The following is a 16,535-nucleotide window of genomic DNA, read 5'->3' as shown; positions in this document are numbered from 1 at the left end:
TATTTCCAAACTTAGCACAGTTAACGTTGACTTTAGCTAGTGCTAGCGTTCACATTATTCATATAACATTACTGATTAGCTTAGTGTGGTAACGTCACTGCTTTTTGCTAACGGCTGACAGAAAATGACGTAGATGGACCCGCTCTTTGAGATCATCCCGAGCCATTAACACACACACAAACACACAGACTAGGACATGGTGGTAATGCATAATTCTATGTTTATTAGAAAGATTTTCAACAAACATTTCGTCTTTTTACAGAGGAACTGCACGAGTGTAAAAGTACTACAAAATGCAGCTGAACCCAGGGGAGTAAAATGAAGTTAACGGGTCTTTACAGAGTGTTTCACGGTTAAGACCGCCACCCGGCAGCCTGTATTTGGCTTCAACTTCGAACCCTCATTCGTCTGGGTACGTCATCGAATTTTCACGGTGAGACGGGGAAACAGCAGCGGCCATCTTGGATCAAAGTCTGCTGGTTGTTAGCAGGGGACCCAAGATGGCAGCTCTACCATACACATATTGTATATATATGTGCAGCCCAAAAAAATAAAATAAAATAAAGAAAAAATAAAGACACTGTACATCAACTCTCCATCCTAATGCGTTAAACTATAAAATACAAATAAATGTACATATCAATCTAAATAAGTGCAGGGCTCTTTTACAGGTCAAAGACAATAAAAATAAATCTGTAATCCTACAGTCTTATTTTCAATATTCAAGTGTTCTTTCTTTTGTTATTGTCAACAATCTATTCTGTGTTTAATTGACATTCTCATTAAGAGCTTATCTTCTGCCCTGTAATCATTTTGAATAATGTGCTATTTTTTTTTTTTTTTCAGCGTTTAAATCGTCCCGACAACAATAAACCTCTCTCGTAAATGTAGCGGGATGCATCGTGCACTGTTTACCTGATGCCATTTATACAACGTGACTCATTCGCGACCTCTCATATTTTGCATACATGAATGAGGAAGAGAAGGAGAGAGAAAAGAGGAAGATCTGTGCTCAAACAACTGCACCAAATATCCTCCAAACTTCCTTGTCTCCTAGTTTATTTTCCTCTTCTCCTGACTGTCTTCACCCTTTTCCTCTCCCTTTCCTCCTTTTCCTCTCCTCCTCCTCCTCCTCCTCTTCCTCCTCCGCCTCCTCCTCTTCCTCGCCCGGTGTTTTTCCTCCGTCGGGACGCCTCAATTCCACAGTTTGAGGAAGCTGTCCCAGGATCCTGTGCAGACGCCCATGCCGTCAATGGGGACGCCGGTGCAGCTCACCCTGTTGTCATGGCCGGACAGCACACCTGGAGGAGGAAAGGAGAGGAGAGGAGAGGAGAGGAGAGGAGAGGAGAGGAGAGGAGAGGAGAGGAGAGGAAAGGAAAGGAAAGGAAAGGAAAGGAAAGGAAAGGAAAGGAAAGGAGGAGAGAAGAGGAGAGGAGAGGACAGAGAAAGGAAAAGAAAGGAAAGGAAAGAGAGGAGAGGAGAGGAGAGGAGAGGAGAGGAGAGGATATGAGATGAGATGAGATGAGATGAGATGAGATGAGATGAGATGAGATGAGATGAGATGAGATGAGATGAGATGAGATGAGATGAGAGGAAAGGAAAGGACAAAAAGACAGAAAAAGAAATGAGAGGGAAGGAGAAAAAAGTAAAGTATAAAAGGTAAGGAAAGAAGAGGGGAGTAGAGAGCAGAGGAAGAAAGAAGAGTAAAGAAAGGACAAAAGTGGGCATGAAAAGGAAAGTTTGAAAGGGAAGGAGAGGAAAGAAGAGAAGAGGAGGCAAGAGAAGAGCAAAGGAGACGAGCGAATGGAAACAGAAGGAAAGGGTGTAAGTGGAGAGAACATGGAAAAGGAAGGCATGAAAGCAAAGGAAAAAAAATATTAAAAGTTGCAAAAGGAAAAGATAAAAAGGAAAGGAGAAGGGAGGAAAGAAAGAAGACGAGATGAAAGGAAACATACGTGAGGAAGTGGAAAGAAAGGAGAGTCATCACTGAGTCTGATCTCGTGTTACTTGTACTTATTTGCATATAAGTCATATGTATGTTTTGCCGCTAGATGTTTGAAAAATTGCAGATGATCTACAATGGTGAAACTCTCTGTCTCAAATTTGAAACTTACCTTTCCTCGTTATTGTTTAATGTTATTATCCAACATTTTTTATGTGCATCATAAAATGTAAATACATTTAAAGAATCTCTAAGTTAAAAGAATGAACAAGCTGTTTTTGTCATTCTGCAGGTAGGATACGGTGCATCAGTGACACCTGCCTGTTGCAAATGTAATTTGGTGTTGCCTATTTCACTATTTTATTAAACATTTCTTATGAGCTCCATTTTATAGTTTTATTAGGGCCCGAGCACCGACAACGTTGGGCCAGCGAAGGCCCTATTGAAACTGTAGGGATTCTTTTTCTTTTTCATCTCCCAAAAGAATCCCCTTTTTGAAGGCCTTACCATGCTCAAAAAGTTGTTAAACTTGGCACACTTATCAGACGCGGTGTACAGTGTACTTTAACGAACTCCTCCTACAGATTTTAATCAGATCGACTTGAAATTTGGTCAGGACAATCTTAAGACCTTAATGATGAAAAGTTATTCAAATGGTGTGTTTTCACTGAAAGACCTGACCGTGGCGTGGCGGCCATTTTGAGCCATTCGCCATGAAACAGGAAGTTGTTGTAACTTCAGCATACTTTGTCAAATCTGCTCCAAATTTCTCAGCCATGATGGTGGTCCAGGCCTGAGGACATTTACATGTCAATATAGATTCATTGCCCCGCCCCAAGATGTTAGCCACGCCCCCTTTCATAACTCATGAACCGTTTGTCGTAGAGTCTTGTGGCAGGCGTCATTGCGCTCAACAGAGTTCTGGTTTCATTGTGCCTGGCTGCGTCAGTCGGCGTCCTGCCAGTACCCCCGACGCGCGGGAAGGTGCGAGGGCCCGTTCATCGCTGCTCGCAGCTTTAATTTATATATATATTTTAAGTCTTTTAGATTTCAAAAGTCAAAGTTAAGTTTTTGCATTATTGATGTTTTTTCTAATATACTTATTTTAAATGTTCTTATTCTCTGAGTGATTACATGATTACAATTAAAGTGTCAATGTTTGTCTTTGGCTACATCCACACTAATACGCTTTCGTTTGTACAGAGATCGTTTTTGATTCAAAACGCTATTTTAAAATGAAAACGAGAGTTTTAGGGTCGTTTCAGAACGAATCTCCGTCCATACTACCACGCCTGAAAACGCAAACCATTCACGTACACTGGGCATGTGTGTGCTGGTGTAAAGAGGAAGCAGTGCTGAACATGGGCATTGAAAAATAGCCGGACTCGGACATGTAGGCAGTAGTAGCGTTATAAAATAATTTCTTCCCCTGAGTCTTTGTGCTTTCTCGTCTCACAGGTAACCATGGATTGGGGTTACACCTGGAGCGGGGTTATACCTGGAGTGGGGTTACACCTGGATCGGGGTTACACCTGGATCGGGATTACACCTGGATTGTGGTTGCATCTGCTGCTGCATCTGCTGCCTGCTTGACACCAACTGAGACCATCATTAATTAATTCCGTCTGTACGAGGGACTACCAAGGCTAACGAGGCTTAGTGACAAAGTGGCAGCCTGGAGAATGAGACTTCTCGGTAACTGCCAAAGACATCAAGAAATCCCAGCAAGCATGCTGGTGCTGTGGGAACCAACGCACGGGCATCGATCACAGGGACGTCCCACACCAACATACATGGACGTACTGAGGAGAGATGCAGGAGTGGAGAGTGCTGGTGAGCTGGCCAGATGTATGGAGGAGGGGAGTTTTTCCTGGCCACAGCGCGCTGCAATGCTCTTGGTGGGATCTCTTTTTGGGTCTCTAAACTATAGAGTACGGTCTAGACCTGCTCTATATAAAAATTGTCTCGACATAACTTCTGTTATGATTTGACGCTATCTAAAAATAAATTGAATTGAATTGAATTGAATAAAATGTAGGATTTAACTGCACAACAGCTGCTAGCATTGACAACAAGGTCAGCAACGCTTGTAACTCGTTATCCATGTTGAAATGAACCGCTGGTGGTCGAGGCTGATGTTTGTTTTCTTCTTGAAAAGGTTCACGTGATGGGGCATGACGAATCAGGGATAAGGTAAGACCCAATCAAGAAGTGAACGTGGTTGTCTGCGTCATTGTTTATCAAAGGTCTCCGTTAAACTAAAACGCGACCCCGGAGTGTTAAAGCTAAAACTTGGTCAGCAGTGTTTCCAAACGGCTCCGTTTTAGGGGCTTGAAAACGCTGGAGTGGTGTGGACGATGAGCATGAATGTAGCAAAAGTTCTGCGTTTTAAACCGAAAACGTAATAGTGTGGACGTAGCCTTTGTCTCCCCTTCTTGAAACTAATGTTATCCTCCACTCTGGAACCTCTAGAGGCCATTTATCACTCTGAACTTAGATTTATAACTTTGTTCCTTCTGCGTGTAAATAAGACTTTTAACAGACATTGATTTATTTGTTTTGAAATCCGGAACAAATCAACCCCACTCACCAACTTTCTCTCCCTTCAGTGAGTCCCAGATGTGGCAGTTGAAGTCGTCGTAGCCGGCAAAGATAAGGCGGCCTGAGTTGGAGAGAGTCAGAGACGTGACGCCGGCGTTCAGGCTGCTGTCCTGGTAGCTGATCACCTCCTGGTCGGAGCGCAGGTCGTACATCTTGCAGCTGCAGTCGTCGGAGCCTGTGACGATGCAGTTTCCACCCGGGAAGTACTGAGAAGAAGAAATGTTTGTCTTTATATGATGATTTAATTATAAGGGAGATTCTTTCACTCCATTAAACGTTTTGTTATCCTGGGAGGCTTTGCAAAGAGTGATGCCCTGACACACAGGGATCTTGAACAAATGCCTTGCTCAAGAGCACCTCAGTGGTGGTAATGACCGTTTGTAGCTGTACCTACGAAAGGTAATGCACTGTAATTCGTATATATCACACAAAATCAATTCAGGAAATATAAAGAGCAAAGAAGGCCGCGTACGGAGGAGGTCGGGGGGGATGGGTTGATCAAAAAACAGCAGACTTTCACCCAGGAGACCGCGGACCTTGTCCTGTGTGAAACCAGAAGTCAACGTTGATTTATTTGTCACGTAACTTCCGTACTTAAGTAACGCCACTTCCATGGTTATTTTAACCCAGACGTTGGCTTATTTTTCACGTAACTTCAGTACTTAAGTAACGTGACATCTGTAGTTATTTTAACCCAGACGTTGGCTTATTTGTCACGTAACTTCAGCACTAAAAATGCTATAAAACACAGGACTTTCACCCAGCAGGCCGCTGTTCGTGTCCCGTGTGAAACCAGAAGTCAACGTTGATTTATTTGTTTCGTAACTTCCGTACTTAAGTAACGCCACTTCCAGAGTTATTTTATCCCAAACCACAATTGTTTTCTAAACCTAACCAAGTTGTTTCCTGTGGAGACAGAAGTTCATTTTGAAAAGACTGTAAGCATGTTAAGGAAATTGACACGTGTCTCTGGACGTCCGTAGGAAAACGCACGAAAAATGAGAAAGAAGTTTTCGTGAGATATCATATGAACCGTTGATTCTACCTGTCTGGGGATCAAACCGGACACCCGTTTTATCTAACTTTTCAAAATTTTGGCCGGCATATTATTAAAATTTTTCTTAATTCCTTAGCATTTGTAAACTTTAAATTGTCTACTTTTAATTTATAGCCATTGCCTCTCAAATTTTGGTCTCCTGGCCACCGTACACTGACCTACAGCCAATCAAGTCAAAGCGAAACGAAGGCACAAAATGCTTGTAGTTAAGCTCCTGGAAAACTTTTTTCATTTTTTTGAATCAGTAAAAAATGAATGCATGTAATTCTATATTACTGTCAAGTTACAGGAACTGTTTCTAATCCTGTTAGAGGGTCAGTCATCCCAACTATAATAATAAAAGTTGTATAATTTGTGTGATGTGATATGCTCACAGAGATGGCGTTGATGTCGCTGGTGTGTCCGGAGAAGGTCTGCTTGCAGGTCCCTTCCCTCAGGTCCCACAGCTTGGCCAGAGAGTCGCAGGCTCCAGAGACGAAGGTGTTCATGTCACTGGAGAGAGCCAGCGACATGCAGTCTCCAATGTGGTTGGTGAAGATGATCTTCTGCTTGCCAGTCTCCAGGTCCCACAGACAGCTGAGGAGGACAGGAAGAGGAGGTTAGGAGTGCTACAGGAGAAACGGGTTTCATCCTCCTTGGGTCTGTTTGGATCAGGCCTCTTTTTTGTAAAAAATTTATTCATAAATGCCAGTTTTGAGTAGATTTTCCTTGAGTCCATTTCAGATAAACATGTAAACTCCATTACTTGACATTCAAGTACTTTAAAGGTCCAGTGTGTAGGTTTTTCGGGGGATCTTTTAGCAGAAATGGAATACATGTTCGTACAAGTAATGCACTGTAATTCTTATAAATCACACAAAATCATTTCGTAGTTAAAGGTCCCATATTATAAAAAAGTGAGATTTTATAAAGCAGGCTTAAATCCTATATAAATACTGTGAAAGTATTTAAACGCTCAATCGACAGGGAAACACACAGCCCATATTCAGAAACTCTGCATTTGAAACAAGCTGTTGGATTTCTGTCCATTTGTGATGTCACAAATATACAATATTTAGACCCTTTACACAGATTTAAACGTAAACATTCTAAATGTGTCCCAGTTTATTCCTGGTTGCAGTGTGTGTGAATGTCATTAGCTGACAGGAAGTACACATGGACCCAAGCTGTTGCCTAGCAACGCAATTCTGTTGCCATTTCGTCGCAATTCCGTTGAAATGCGCTAAAACGGAGCGTTTCAGACAGAGGGTAAATACAGGCATATTCAGGCCGACAGTATGAGGAAAATAATTTTTTTTTTTAACATTACAGCATGTAAACATCTTCCAGTAGAAACACAAAATACAAGTATGAACCTGAAAATGAGCACGATATGGGACCTTTAAGCCACGTAATCATGAACCAGGAAGTATAAAGAGCGACAAACACGCTTTCGCCCAGGAGACCGATGTTTGTGTCCCGTGTGAAACCATTAGTCAACATTGATTTATATGTCACATACTTAAGTAACGATGTCTGCTCTGCCTATGATAGAACGCTGACGCTGCTGATTTATGCAACATTTGATTGCATCAAAAATAAAGTCTAAAAATAAGTCTTCATACGTAGATGGATGCTGGAACGATATTCCATGTGATTAATGCAAAACTAGGTGGTCAAAAATATAAAATATACATTTCTCCCTTTTGGATTCTGACAGGACAAAGGGGTTTACAGAGCAGATATGTTTTCTGCAACAGACAAAATTTAATTTCTTTATTTGATCCGTCAGCAAATACCCACAGCCAGTGAAGCAGCTTTGGATTTTCTTTTAAAAAATGGTTGCTTTTCCTATTCAAAAATTACATCATGAAGATGTTTCCAGAGGCATTGCAGTTTATTTAGCTAACATTGTATTGATCAATGATAAACTCACCAGGTGGTGTCACCGGAGGCTGTCAGGATCTCAGAGTCGCTAAGGAAACGAGCGCAAGACAGGTAACCTGGGTGGGAAATCAACATCTCAGTCTGATCGTACGTCAATTCATTTATGCTTTTATGTAACCTAAACTACAGTTTGATGTTTCCCCCGAGTCCGTTTTTTTGGACTTGGGGTGCCATCCTCACCTGTGTGTGCGTCCAGCTCCCTGAGGGTCTTGGGGCTGGCGGCCTTGATGTTAGCCACTGTGCACATGTTATCCAGACCACCGCTGGCCACCAGGTTACCAGAGGGGGCGAAGGCGACGCTCATCACCCAAGCTGACTTTAGTGGGACGGCAACCAGCTGGGAAGTGGAAAATTTAGTTTAGTTGATTCACAGCCTCCTTCACATGCCTCATTCCTGTGCAGGAATGAGTTCTAAAACCCGGAAATGAGTTAGCATTTTATCACTTCCTGTTCCGTCATCTCGAAGTTTTTTTAATGGGTTTTTAGTTAGATGTCTGAAATAAGGTTTGTGGTTAACACAAGCTGAAGAGATTTTAATGTTTTGTTTATACGACATAAAATATGTCAGTTAAGCCTTTACGTGTCTTAAAAAAGGCGGTTGCTGACAAGTGGCTAAATGAGACTACTTATGACTTAATTCTCGAAATTTCAGATTTATTTTTTTTCCTCAATGTTTTAGTTACTTTACAAACTAAAGTTTGTTGCACACAAAACATATGAAAATATACAGCTGAAACCATTAGAGGAGTAATTGATTGTCAGAAAATTATTATCTATTAAAGAAAATATATGTATAAAAAAATTGTTTTTGTTGCAGGGATGAGGGAGGGGCCTTGTATCTCGTTGATGTCGATGACGTCGAGGATGTTGTTTTTTTTAATATTTGTTTTATGTATAAAGAGGATTATTTATGTGCATATGTGATAAGCATTAAGTTCATTATTTAAGTTCTTTAAGTTAAAGGGATAGGACTTTATAAGTGTTTACTTCTGCCTACTCCTTTTTGAACATATAATATTTATTTTGTTTATTTCGAATTTGCTTTATATGTTTACTGTTCATTTTATTGGTTATTCTTGTTTTGTTTTCTTATTTTTGTTACATGTTGGAAATCTAATAATAGTTTAATTCACTTTTCATGTAAAAACATGTCGATGTGTGCATTATTATTTATTATTTATTATGTATTATTATTATTATTATTATTATTATTATTTTAACTTTGTTTTTTGTTCTTTATCATTGGCAATGGGTGAGGGTTGGGTGGGAGCGGACTTTGGGGGAAAAATATCTAAATATGGAGGGACAATCATTTACTTGTGTGCTCTATTTGTATGTTTCTGTACACCTGTTGTTACTTCCAATAAATTATTATTATTTCTTTTTTTTAAAAAGTTAAGATTTGCTGCTTTTCATTTAAATTATTTAAAACATTTGAATTGATTAATTGGATTTTAGTTTTACTTTTAATACTTTAAGTACATTATACTTACATACTTTTTGCAACATTTTCAATGCAGAGTTTTTACTTGTACCAGTTACAGCGTGGTGTTACTGTAGTACTTTTACATAAGCAAAGGATCTGAATACTTCTTCCACCATAAACTCTGCTGAAATACAGATTTAATATTACATTTGAGTGTGTGATCTCACCTTGTTCCCTGTGAAAGTGTCCCAGACGAGAAGCTTGCCATCCTGTGATGCACTGACCATTTGCCTGAGAAAGAGAGATGACAGAATGTTTGAAGATGACTCAAATCTTCGTTGTTTTTTTTTTTTAAATGGAGACTTTAACAAAAAACTATTAGATCCCATCCATACTGAAATACATCAGCATCACAACTTTGTGGGTCAGATTGCTGAGAGCAGTGTCTCATGTTGTAGGCAGGACTGCTCATCATCATCATCATCATCATCAATAAGTCTCAATGTCTTTTAATGTAAAAATTTATTTTATTTGATAGGGGCGAAGCAATTTACCATCGTTCCAATACAGAGCATGAGACTGATGTGCTGCACACAGAGTTTATAGATATGGTGCAACTAGCTTTTACATGAACAGTTTAATTAAAAATGTACTGTACAGCTTCCTCTATCATAAAACCACAATACTCTACAAATACGAAAATACAATAAAATACACATCACAAATAAACTTGCCTTGCCTGTTCTAGCAACTGGTAGAAATAAAATATGATATAGCAGTAATGTTATATCTGAAAAATGTGTCAGAAACATAGCATAAGACTAGCTATCTGTTCAGTATATTGGTTTTGAAGCTCCATACATTTTGTTGGAGACAAACACTTGTGTTATCATTTGACAGAAATAATCTGACAGGTGAATAAATACTAGATTATCTACATTTAAGTGTGTCCTTAGCTGAAATTTCCACATTCAAACTATTCATTTTAGCTATCTAGCCCATTAAATAAAAAGTAACAAAATTAAAATGAAAGTTCTTTCTTTCTTTAATTGTCTGTGAGGTAGCTCATGTGCACACAGAAAACTATCAAAGTTAAGATAAGATATTGCTTTATTAGTCCCACAGTGGGGATATTTGCAGTTGAATTCCTACAAGAAATTGTAGCAAGACAGAAAACTATTTGGCAATTGACCGAGACTTTATCAAAATGGAGAATGGAGGAACTTCTACTAATACTTCGCTGAACCATTCAGAACATTTCTGCCTCACAGAACAGCCGGTTAGACTGTTGTCAGGCTATTAAATAGCCATTATCAGTCGCGATAAGCCCAATAGATGTGGGTCAATAGGGGCCTACTAAACCCACTAGTTGGTTTTATCATTTATTCACATGGTAGATCACCGAAAGAAAGGTATAAAAGAACATGGCAGGATATTCACCCAGGAGACCAGAGTTCGCATCCCGTGTGAAACCAACAATGTGTAGTTGTCTTTGTGTTCATAGTTATTTTAAGCTAAAACACGATTTTTCCCCCTAAACTTAACTAATTGTTTTTTATGCCTAAAAAGAGAAGCTGTAATTTTATTGCCTAAGCCTAAAGAGGTTGTAGTTTTGTTGCATAAACCTAAACAAGTTGTATTTTTATTGCCTAAACCTAAAGAAGTTGTAGTAGTGTTGCCTAAACCTAAAGAAGTTGTAGTTTCATTGACTAAACCTAAATAAGTTGTAGTTTATTTCCTAAACCTAAATAAGCTGTAGTTTATTTCCTAAACCTCAATAAGTTGTAGTTTATTTCCTAAACCTCAATAAGTTGTAGATTATTGCCTAAACCTTAAGAAATTGTTGTTTTGTTTCCTAAACCTAAAGAAGTTGTAGTTTATTTCCTTAACCTAAAGATGGTTTTGCAGGGACACTACAGGTGCGTTGATAATGTTAATGTTAATGGTGCAGTGTTGAGGAGCCTCCTCATCCTCACCTAGAGTCTTCGGACCAGTGCAAGGAATAGATTTTAGCCAGGTGACCCTTGAGTGTCTTCCTGAGCTTCAGCTGGACTCGGCCCACTTCGGTCGCCCCTCCTGCTGCTGCTGACATGCCGCCGTCATTCACAGCCTTGCGGGCCGCCTGGTGTTCACACAGGGAATTACATGTTGGGGTTAAATAACAACAAAGAGGAGGAAGAAGAAAAGAGTCAGGATTATAAACTCCATTTAGCTGCCCCAAATCCACAAATGTACTCCCAACCTGCCGTCTTTAGTTAATTAAGAGGCTCAAGAGGCTGAATTAGAAAAGTTGGTGTATCGATAAAAAACAAATGCGACACAGTGAACTGGAAATAGACTTAGTGAATAAATAATGACGCACATGAAGCATGTGACTTAAAGGTCCCATATTGTAAAAAGTTAGATTTTCATGTCTTTTATATTATAAAGCAGGTTTAAGTGATATATAAATACTGTGAAAGTATCAAAACACTCAATCCACAGAGAAATACACACAGCCCGTTCAATTCAGGTATATTCAGACAGACAGTATGAGGAAAATAAAGTTTTTTTGAACATTACAGCATGTAAACATATTCTGGTAGAAACATAAAATACAAGTATGAACCTGATAATGAGCATGATATGGGACCTTTAAGTAATTTAAAGGTATGGGGATAAGTGGTACTGCTGCTGGAAGTGTTTGTACCCCTATGGGTGGAGTACTCTACTGCAGGGATTATGTGAGATTTTTCAGTCATGCATAATTCCTAAAATAATTATACTATAATAAGTTCAATAAAAAATGCAAATGTAAGTTTGATAAACCCCATTTTATATGCAATATTTCTATTTTCATTGCAATTGTTAAACTGTCAACAGTTGACAGCACTTGTACCATTACCAGTAGTAGTAGTGGTGGCAGAGGTAGTATTGGTAGAGGTAGTATTGGCAACAGTTGATAGTAATAGCCCAAGGGTGGTAGTAATGAAGTTTATTAAAATAAATATTCTTATTCATACCATTCTTTTATTTAAATTTAACACACTTAACAGATCGCACTTCTCAGCATTTTGTATTTGCTTAATTGCACTGTGGTTATAGGATATCTATTGTATGTCTAAATGCACACATTTGTACATATTTCTTATATTCTCATTTCTTATTCTTATTATTTACTTATATTTCTCTACATATATTGTGTTATTTATTGTAGCATTATGCACATAATGTACATATTACAATCTCCTTTATTTCTATTTTATTACATTTCTTTATGTTTATATAAGAGAAACTGTGATGCCCCAATTTCCCCCTCAAGGATCAATAAAGTATTTCTGATTTTCTGATTTTCTGATTTATAATTTCTGACTTATTGTCACTGTCCAATGAAAACCAAATATCTCCAATTTTGGTGATTTTGATATTTTTCAAGTAAATTAAAAGATTAACTGTTTATTTAATGTTTGAGGAAAATTCTCCTACTTCTTAAGCTAAATAAATTAGTTCAGTCTTTTTGAACTGTGGAAATCCCAACCCAAGGCTATAAGTATGATGAGTATTAGTAGGTAAAAAAAAAAATGATTATAATTACAGAGCCGGGGGAGAGGAGTAATATTCCAAGAAAAAAATCATAATATAAAGTCCTAAATTAGATATTCTCTGAGATTAAAGTGGCAAATTTAGAAGGAGTAATAAAACGAAATAAATGAAGTCATACATTTACGAGAATATTACCCCCTTGCCCTTGTTGCGTTATTATTATTATTATTATTTTTATTATTTACCTACAATGGCCTTAATAGTTGTGTGAACATTTTTAAATGACAATTGAAAACATATTTATTCAACATTGCCTTTACCTAACTGTCACTCTTCCTATGTTTTATCCATATCTTTTACACATTTTATTGTTCTTATGCCTTCCTTTGTTTTATTTCTATGATCTATTACATATTCTATCATTCCTAGTATACCTGTTCTTGATATTTGCTACCTCTTTTTTTGTTTATCATTTGATTGCTTGCTTTTATTGCACAGCAGGCTATTTGCACTTGTTTTAATTTGCATGATTTCTTATTATTCTCTTGTTTCATCCCTTTGTTGTAAAGCACTTTTACCTACACCCCCTGTATGACAGGTGCTACATAAATAAAGTTCATTATCATTATTATTATTTAAAACCCATTGCATTATCTGAGAATGGGTTGTTACAAAGGTGAAAACAGGGCTGTTTTTAGAACTTTGTTTTGTGTAGTTGGTGCGTCACGATGCTTCCACACATTTTAACAACCTTCAACAGGAAGTACTGTGCGTTTCACCTGCTCAGGAAGTTGCTCACCTCAATCGTTGCGCGGAGGCCATCGCACTCCTTTTTCAGTGTATCCATTTCAGCTTTCTCAGCTGCCATGGCGACGGTTGCTCGGGGATGTTAACTGACGTAAAAAAGAAACTGTCAATCTGGAAAAAAGAGAGAAAAAGAGGGAATAAAGGACATTAAAATGAGTTAATACCTGATCTATGGAAACAGTGTGACAAAATCATTTCAACTCAGTTTTTTGTTGTGTTGGCCTATGGATGGTAATTCTTTGCATAATATACAGGAGATTTGTTCTTAATTAGCCATATTAATTATGACAGCACAACTACTCCTGAAGGAATTTACTGCGTCTGGCTGGCGAAAGTGCTGTCAAACTCCTGCAGTACGTTACACAGAGATCAACCGACCAGGCTGTGCATCATCACTCAGTGACCCTGATACCTTGATCTGGAACACTTGGGTTGCTGTTACACCATCAAGTCTGGATTAGACACATATACCTGACATGCCTAATCCCTCCATAAACCAAAGTTGTAATACTGTTAGCTCTCATAAGGAAGAGATGAGGATGATTAAGTTAAAAAAGGACATGGGGCAATAAAAGGATTGACAAAGTGAGGGGAAAAAGGCGTTCATCGTTGGAAAGTAATAAAAGAACAGACGAACGGAAAGATTGCACAAATGTAAGAGAGACCGGATTGGAAAGAGAAGAAATGAAGGAATGAAGCAGTGGAGGGAAGGAAGTGAAGAAGGGAGCTAAAAACCTAATTTAAACTTTTTTCTCAAGGCATCCAGCACGTGATGTAAAAGCATTCCCTGAAACATTTCCTAAATTTTAATGTTCGATATCAAAGTTGTAAAATCATCAACATATCTCCTCTTTAATTTCTACAAACTGACTCTGACATTAACACTTTAAGTTCTTTAACTCAATGAATGTATGACCAGCTCATCTTTTTGCTGCTGCTTTGGGAGCAGCTTCTCATTTTGAGAGATCTAAAGACATTTTTTTGTCCACAATTTGTCAGATTAAATTCAACTTTTGACAAGCAGTTTTTTGTGCTTATCTGTTAACTACCATCAGCTTTGTAAGGTCAACTCGTTAGCTTGGACCCAGAGCGATGAACAAGTTAATATCCTCGCTGTTTTTTCAACATCATTTTAATTTCAAGCCCTGCATGCGTGCAGAAGTTCAGTGTGTGTCTACAGTAATACAATGGAAATACTGAGGCCTGACTAATTCAACCCCGACAACCTCCGTGAACAATTCTGCTTATTGGCAGGGAAACTCTTTCAAAACTAAATGATTGTTAATGCTAAATAGGGACAATCCCAAGAGTATCATTTAATGCATGGGTGACAAAATGCAAAAAATAGATTCTGTATGTTACAGAAAATAAACAAAGCACTTCAACAACTTGTTACCTAAATACTCTATGCAACAGATTCCACCCTTTCTCTCATTATTACGTTTAAATATTGATAATTTGCACCAATGTGATGCAACAATTTTTGTGGAGGACACAAGTCAGACAGGGAAAAATAAACTATTTTAGAGAAAATTATGAAACAATGATTAAGTTATCAAGCAGAAATTACAAACATTCCAGAGTTCCAGCTTCTCAAATGTGAGGATTTGCAGCTCTTCTCTGTTCTATATCGTCGTACATTTGATATATTTACGTTTCAAAATGTTCAGTGGACTAAAACAAGCAACTTTGAGAAGTCATCTTGGTGAACTGTTTTCTGACATTTCATAGACTGAACGCTTGATAGATTAAAAAAACCCCAAAACAATCGAAAGAGTATTTGAGAATGGAAAGTTGGAGCCCATGTGTCTTGCACAATGAAATCAATAGAGTTAAAGATTCAGGATGAGGCCTACATGCAGCAGGATGCAGGATGGAGGGTGCAGGGTGTGGGATATGTGGGATATGTGGGTGAGTTGGGGTGGGTTGCTACAGGGCTTTAAATCCGGGGCAGGAGATCTTAAGGGAAGCTTTACCGGTCAAATCTCCTGTCATCCGATTACTGACTGCTCTTTACCTCGGGATCAGAGAGAGAGGGAGGGAGGGACGGTCTGTTATCGTCAAACACCAGTAGCTCCTCCTCTACTGCCCCGTCAATCATGGTGCGTTTGTGCTCTCACACATAAATGTCTCTAGTCTCCAGTGAAACCATTTTCTAAAGCTGAAAACTATAAAAAAAAACAAAAAACGAAAGCATTTCCATCAGTAAGAAACAAAACCCCAAGCAACGTCAAACCTGTAGCATAGCAATCTGCCGACTAAGTGAGCAGGATGAGGTTTGGCCTTGTGTGATAGATCAGGCTGCAGCTTACTGCTGCCGCACCTGAGGCACCAATCCTCTTTGGCAGCTTCCCTACAGTCCAAAGATCACCTTCAAAAGGTTTAAGGAATCATTACTTCGGATGCTGTTGTGCACAGGACTGATTCTATTACTCTCAAGAAACCAATGTTTCAAGATAAAAAAAATATAAGGAGCCTGTAGAGTAGAGAGTTCTTGCATGAAAAAATGGCCGCTGAATTTTATATAAACAACTCAGCAAAGCTCATGCTTCTCCAAAATGAACTGCAAGGTGTAGGTGCAGCCACATTTTGTGAAAATAGCCAATGATATAGTAAAGTTTCCCTTCAATCTCCTGTGTTGCACATTGAAGCAAAAGTCCACTTCCTGTTTTCAAAATCTCACCAAAGCAATAAAAAAATCCACTTCGTCTCTTTAAAATCTCACAAAGCAAGAGGATGCAGCTTCACAGCGTTTCACCGCCGCTCCAAACATTCTCCAACAGCAGAAGAAGCACCTGAAGAGAAGAAACAGAAGAAAAAGAAGAAACTCACCTTTTTCCACACACAACGTGGTCCCTTCTCTTCTTCTGCACCTGTGCAGATCCTGGTCACCAGACACCTCCGGCTCTGCGTTTTTTAAGATTCCACAATCCCGGGGTGCACAACCTGCTCACTGGCTCCTCCGACGCTCTCCCCCGGCAGACTGATAGCAGCTTACTTGTGAGAAACTCTCTCTTTCTCTCTCCCTTCCTCCACAGTGAAGAACAGATGAGGATTGGAGGGGATGAAGGAGATAAGGGATGAAGGGATAAAGCTCAAAGATGGAAATAGAGAGGGAAGGAGAGAGAGAGAGAGAGAGAGAGAGAGACGGGGAGATGGAGCGTGGCGAGAGGAGGTAGGTAAACCGATTGGAGGGAGAAAATGAGGTTATGAGGTCAAAAGACAAGAGCAGGTGAAGAAATGAAAGAAGGCAG

At 38.9% G+C, this 16,535-nt stretch overlaps 1 protein-coding gene across 1 annotated transcript; it reads right to left on the bottom strand.

The window, feature by feature from the left end:
- Window positions 1-203: 203 nt before the first annotated feature.
- Window positions 204-16,330, bottom strand: gnb3b (guanine nucleotide binding protein (G protein), beta polypeptide 3b). The gene is made up of 9 exons (XM_074613588.1): window positions 16,114-16,330; window positions 13,274-13,392; window positions 10,929-11,074; window positions 9,180-9,243; window positions 7,707-7,863; window positions 7,516-7,582; window positions 5,975-6,176; window positions 4,533-4,749; window positions 204-1,301 (listed from the first exon to the last, which is right to left on the bottom strand). The coding sequence occupies exons 2-9, from the start codon at window positions 13,340-13,342 to the stop codon at window positions 1,195-1,197; spliced, it is 1,029 nt and encodes a 342-aa protein (XP_074469689.1). The 5' UTR covers window positions 13,343-13,392; window positions 16,114-16,330; the 3' UTR covers window positions 204-1,194.
- Between the last annotated feature and the right edge of the window lie 205 nt (window positions 16,331-16,535).

The sequence above is a fragment of the Sebastes fasciatus genome, chromosome 17, assembly GCF_043250625.1.
Source record: "Sebastes fasciatus isolate fSebFas1 chromosome 17, fSebFas1.pri, whole genome shotgun sequence".
Lineage (NCBI taxonomy): Eukaryota > Metazoa > Chordata > Actinopteri > Perciformes > Sebastidae > Sebastes > Sebastes fasciatus.
Note: the sequence above shows the minus strand (reverse complement) of the source record. Positions and strands in the feature narration are given on the sequence as shown.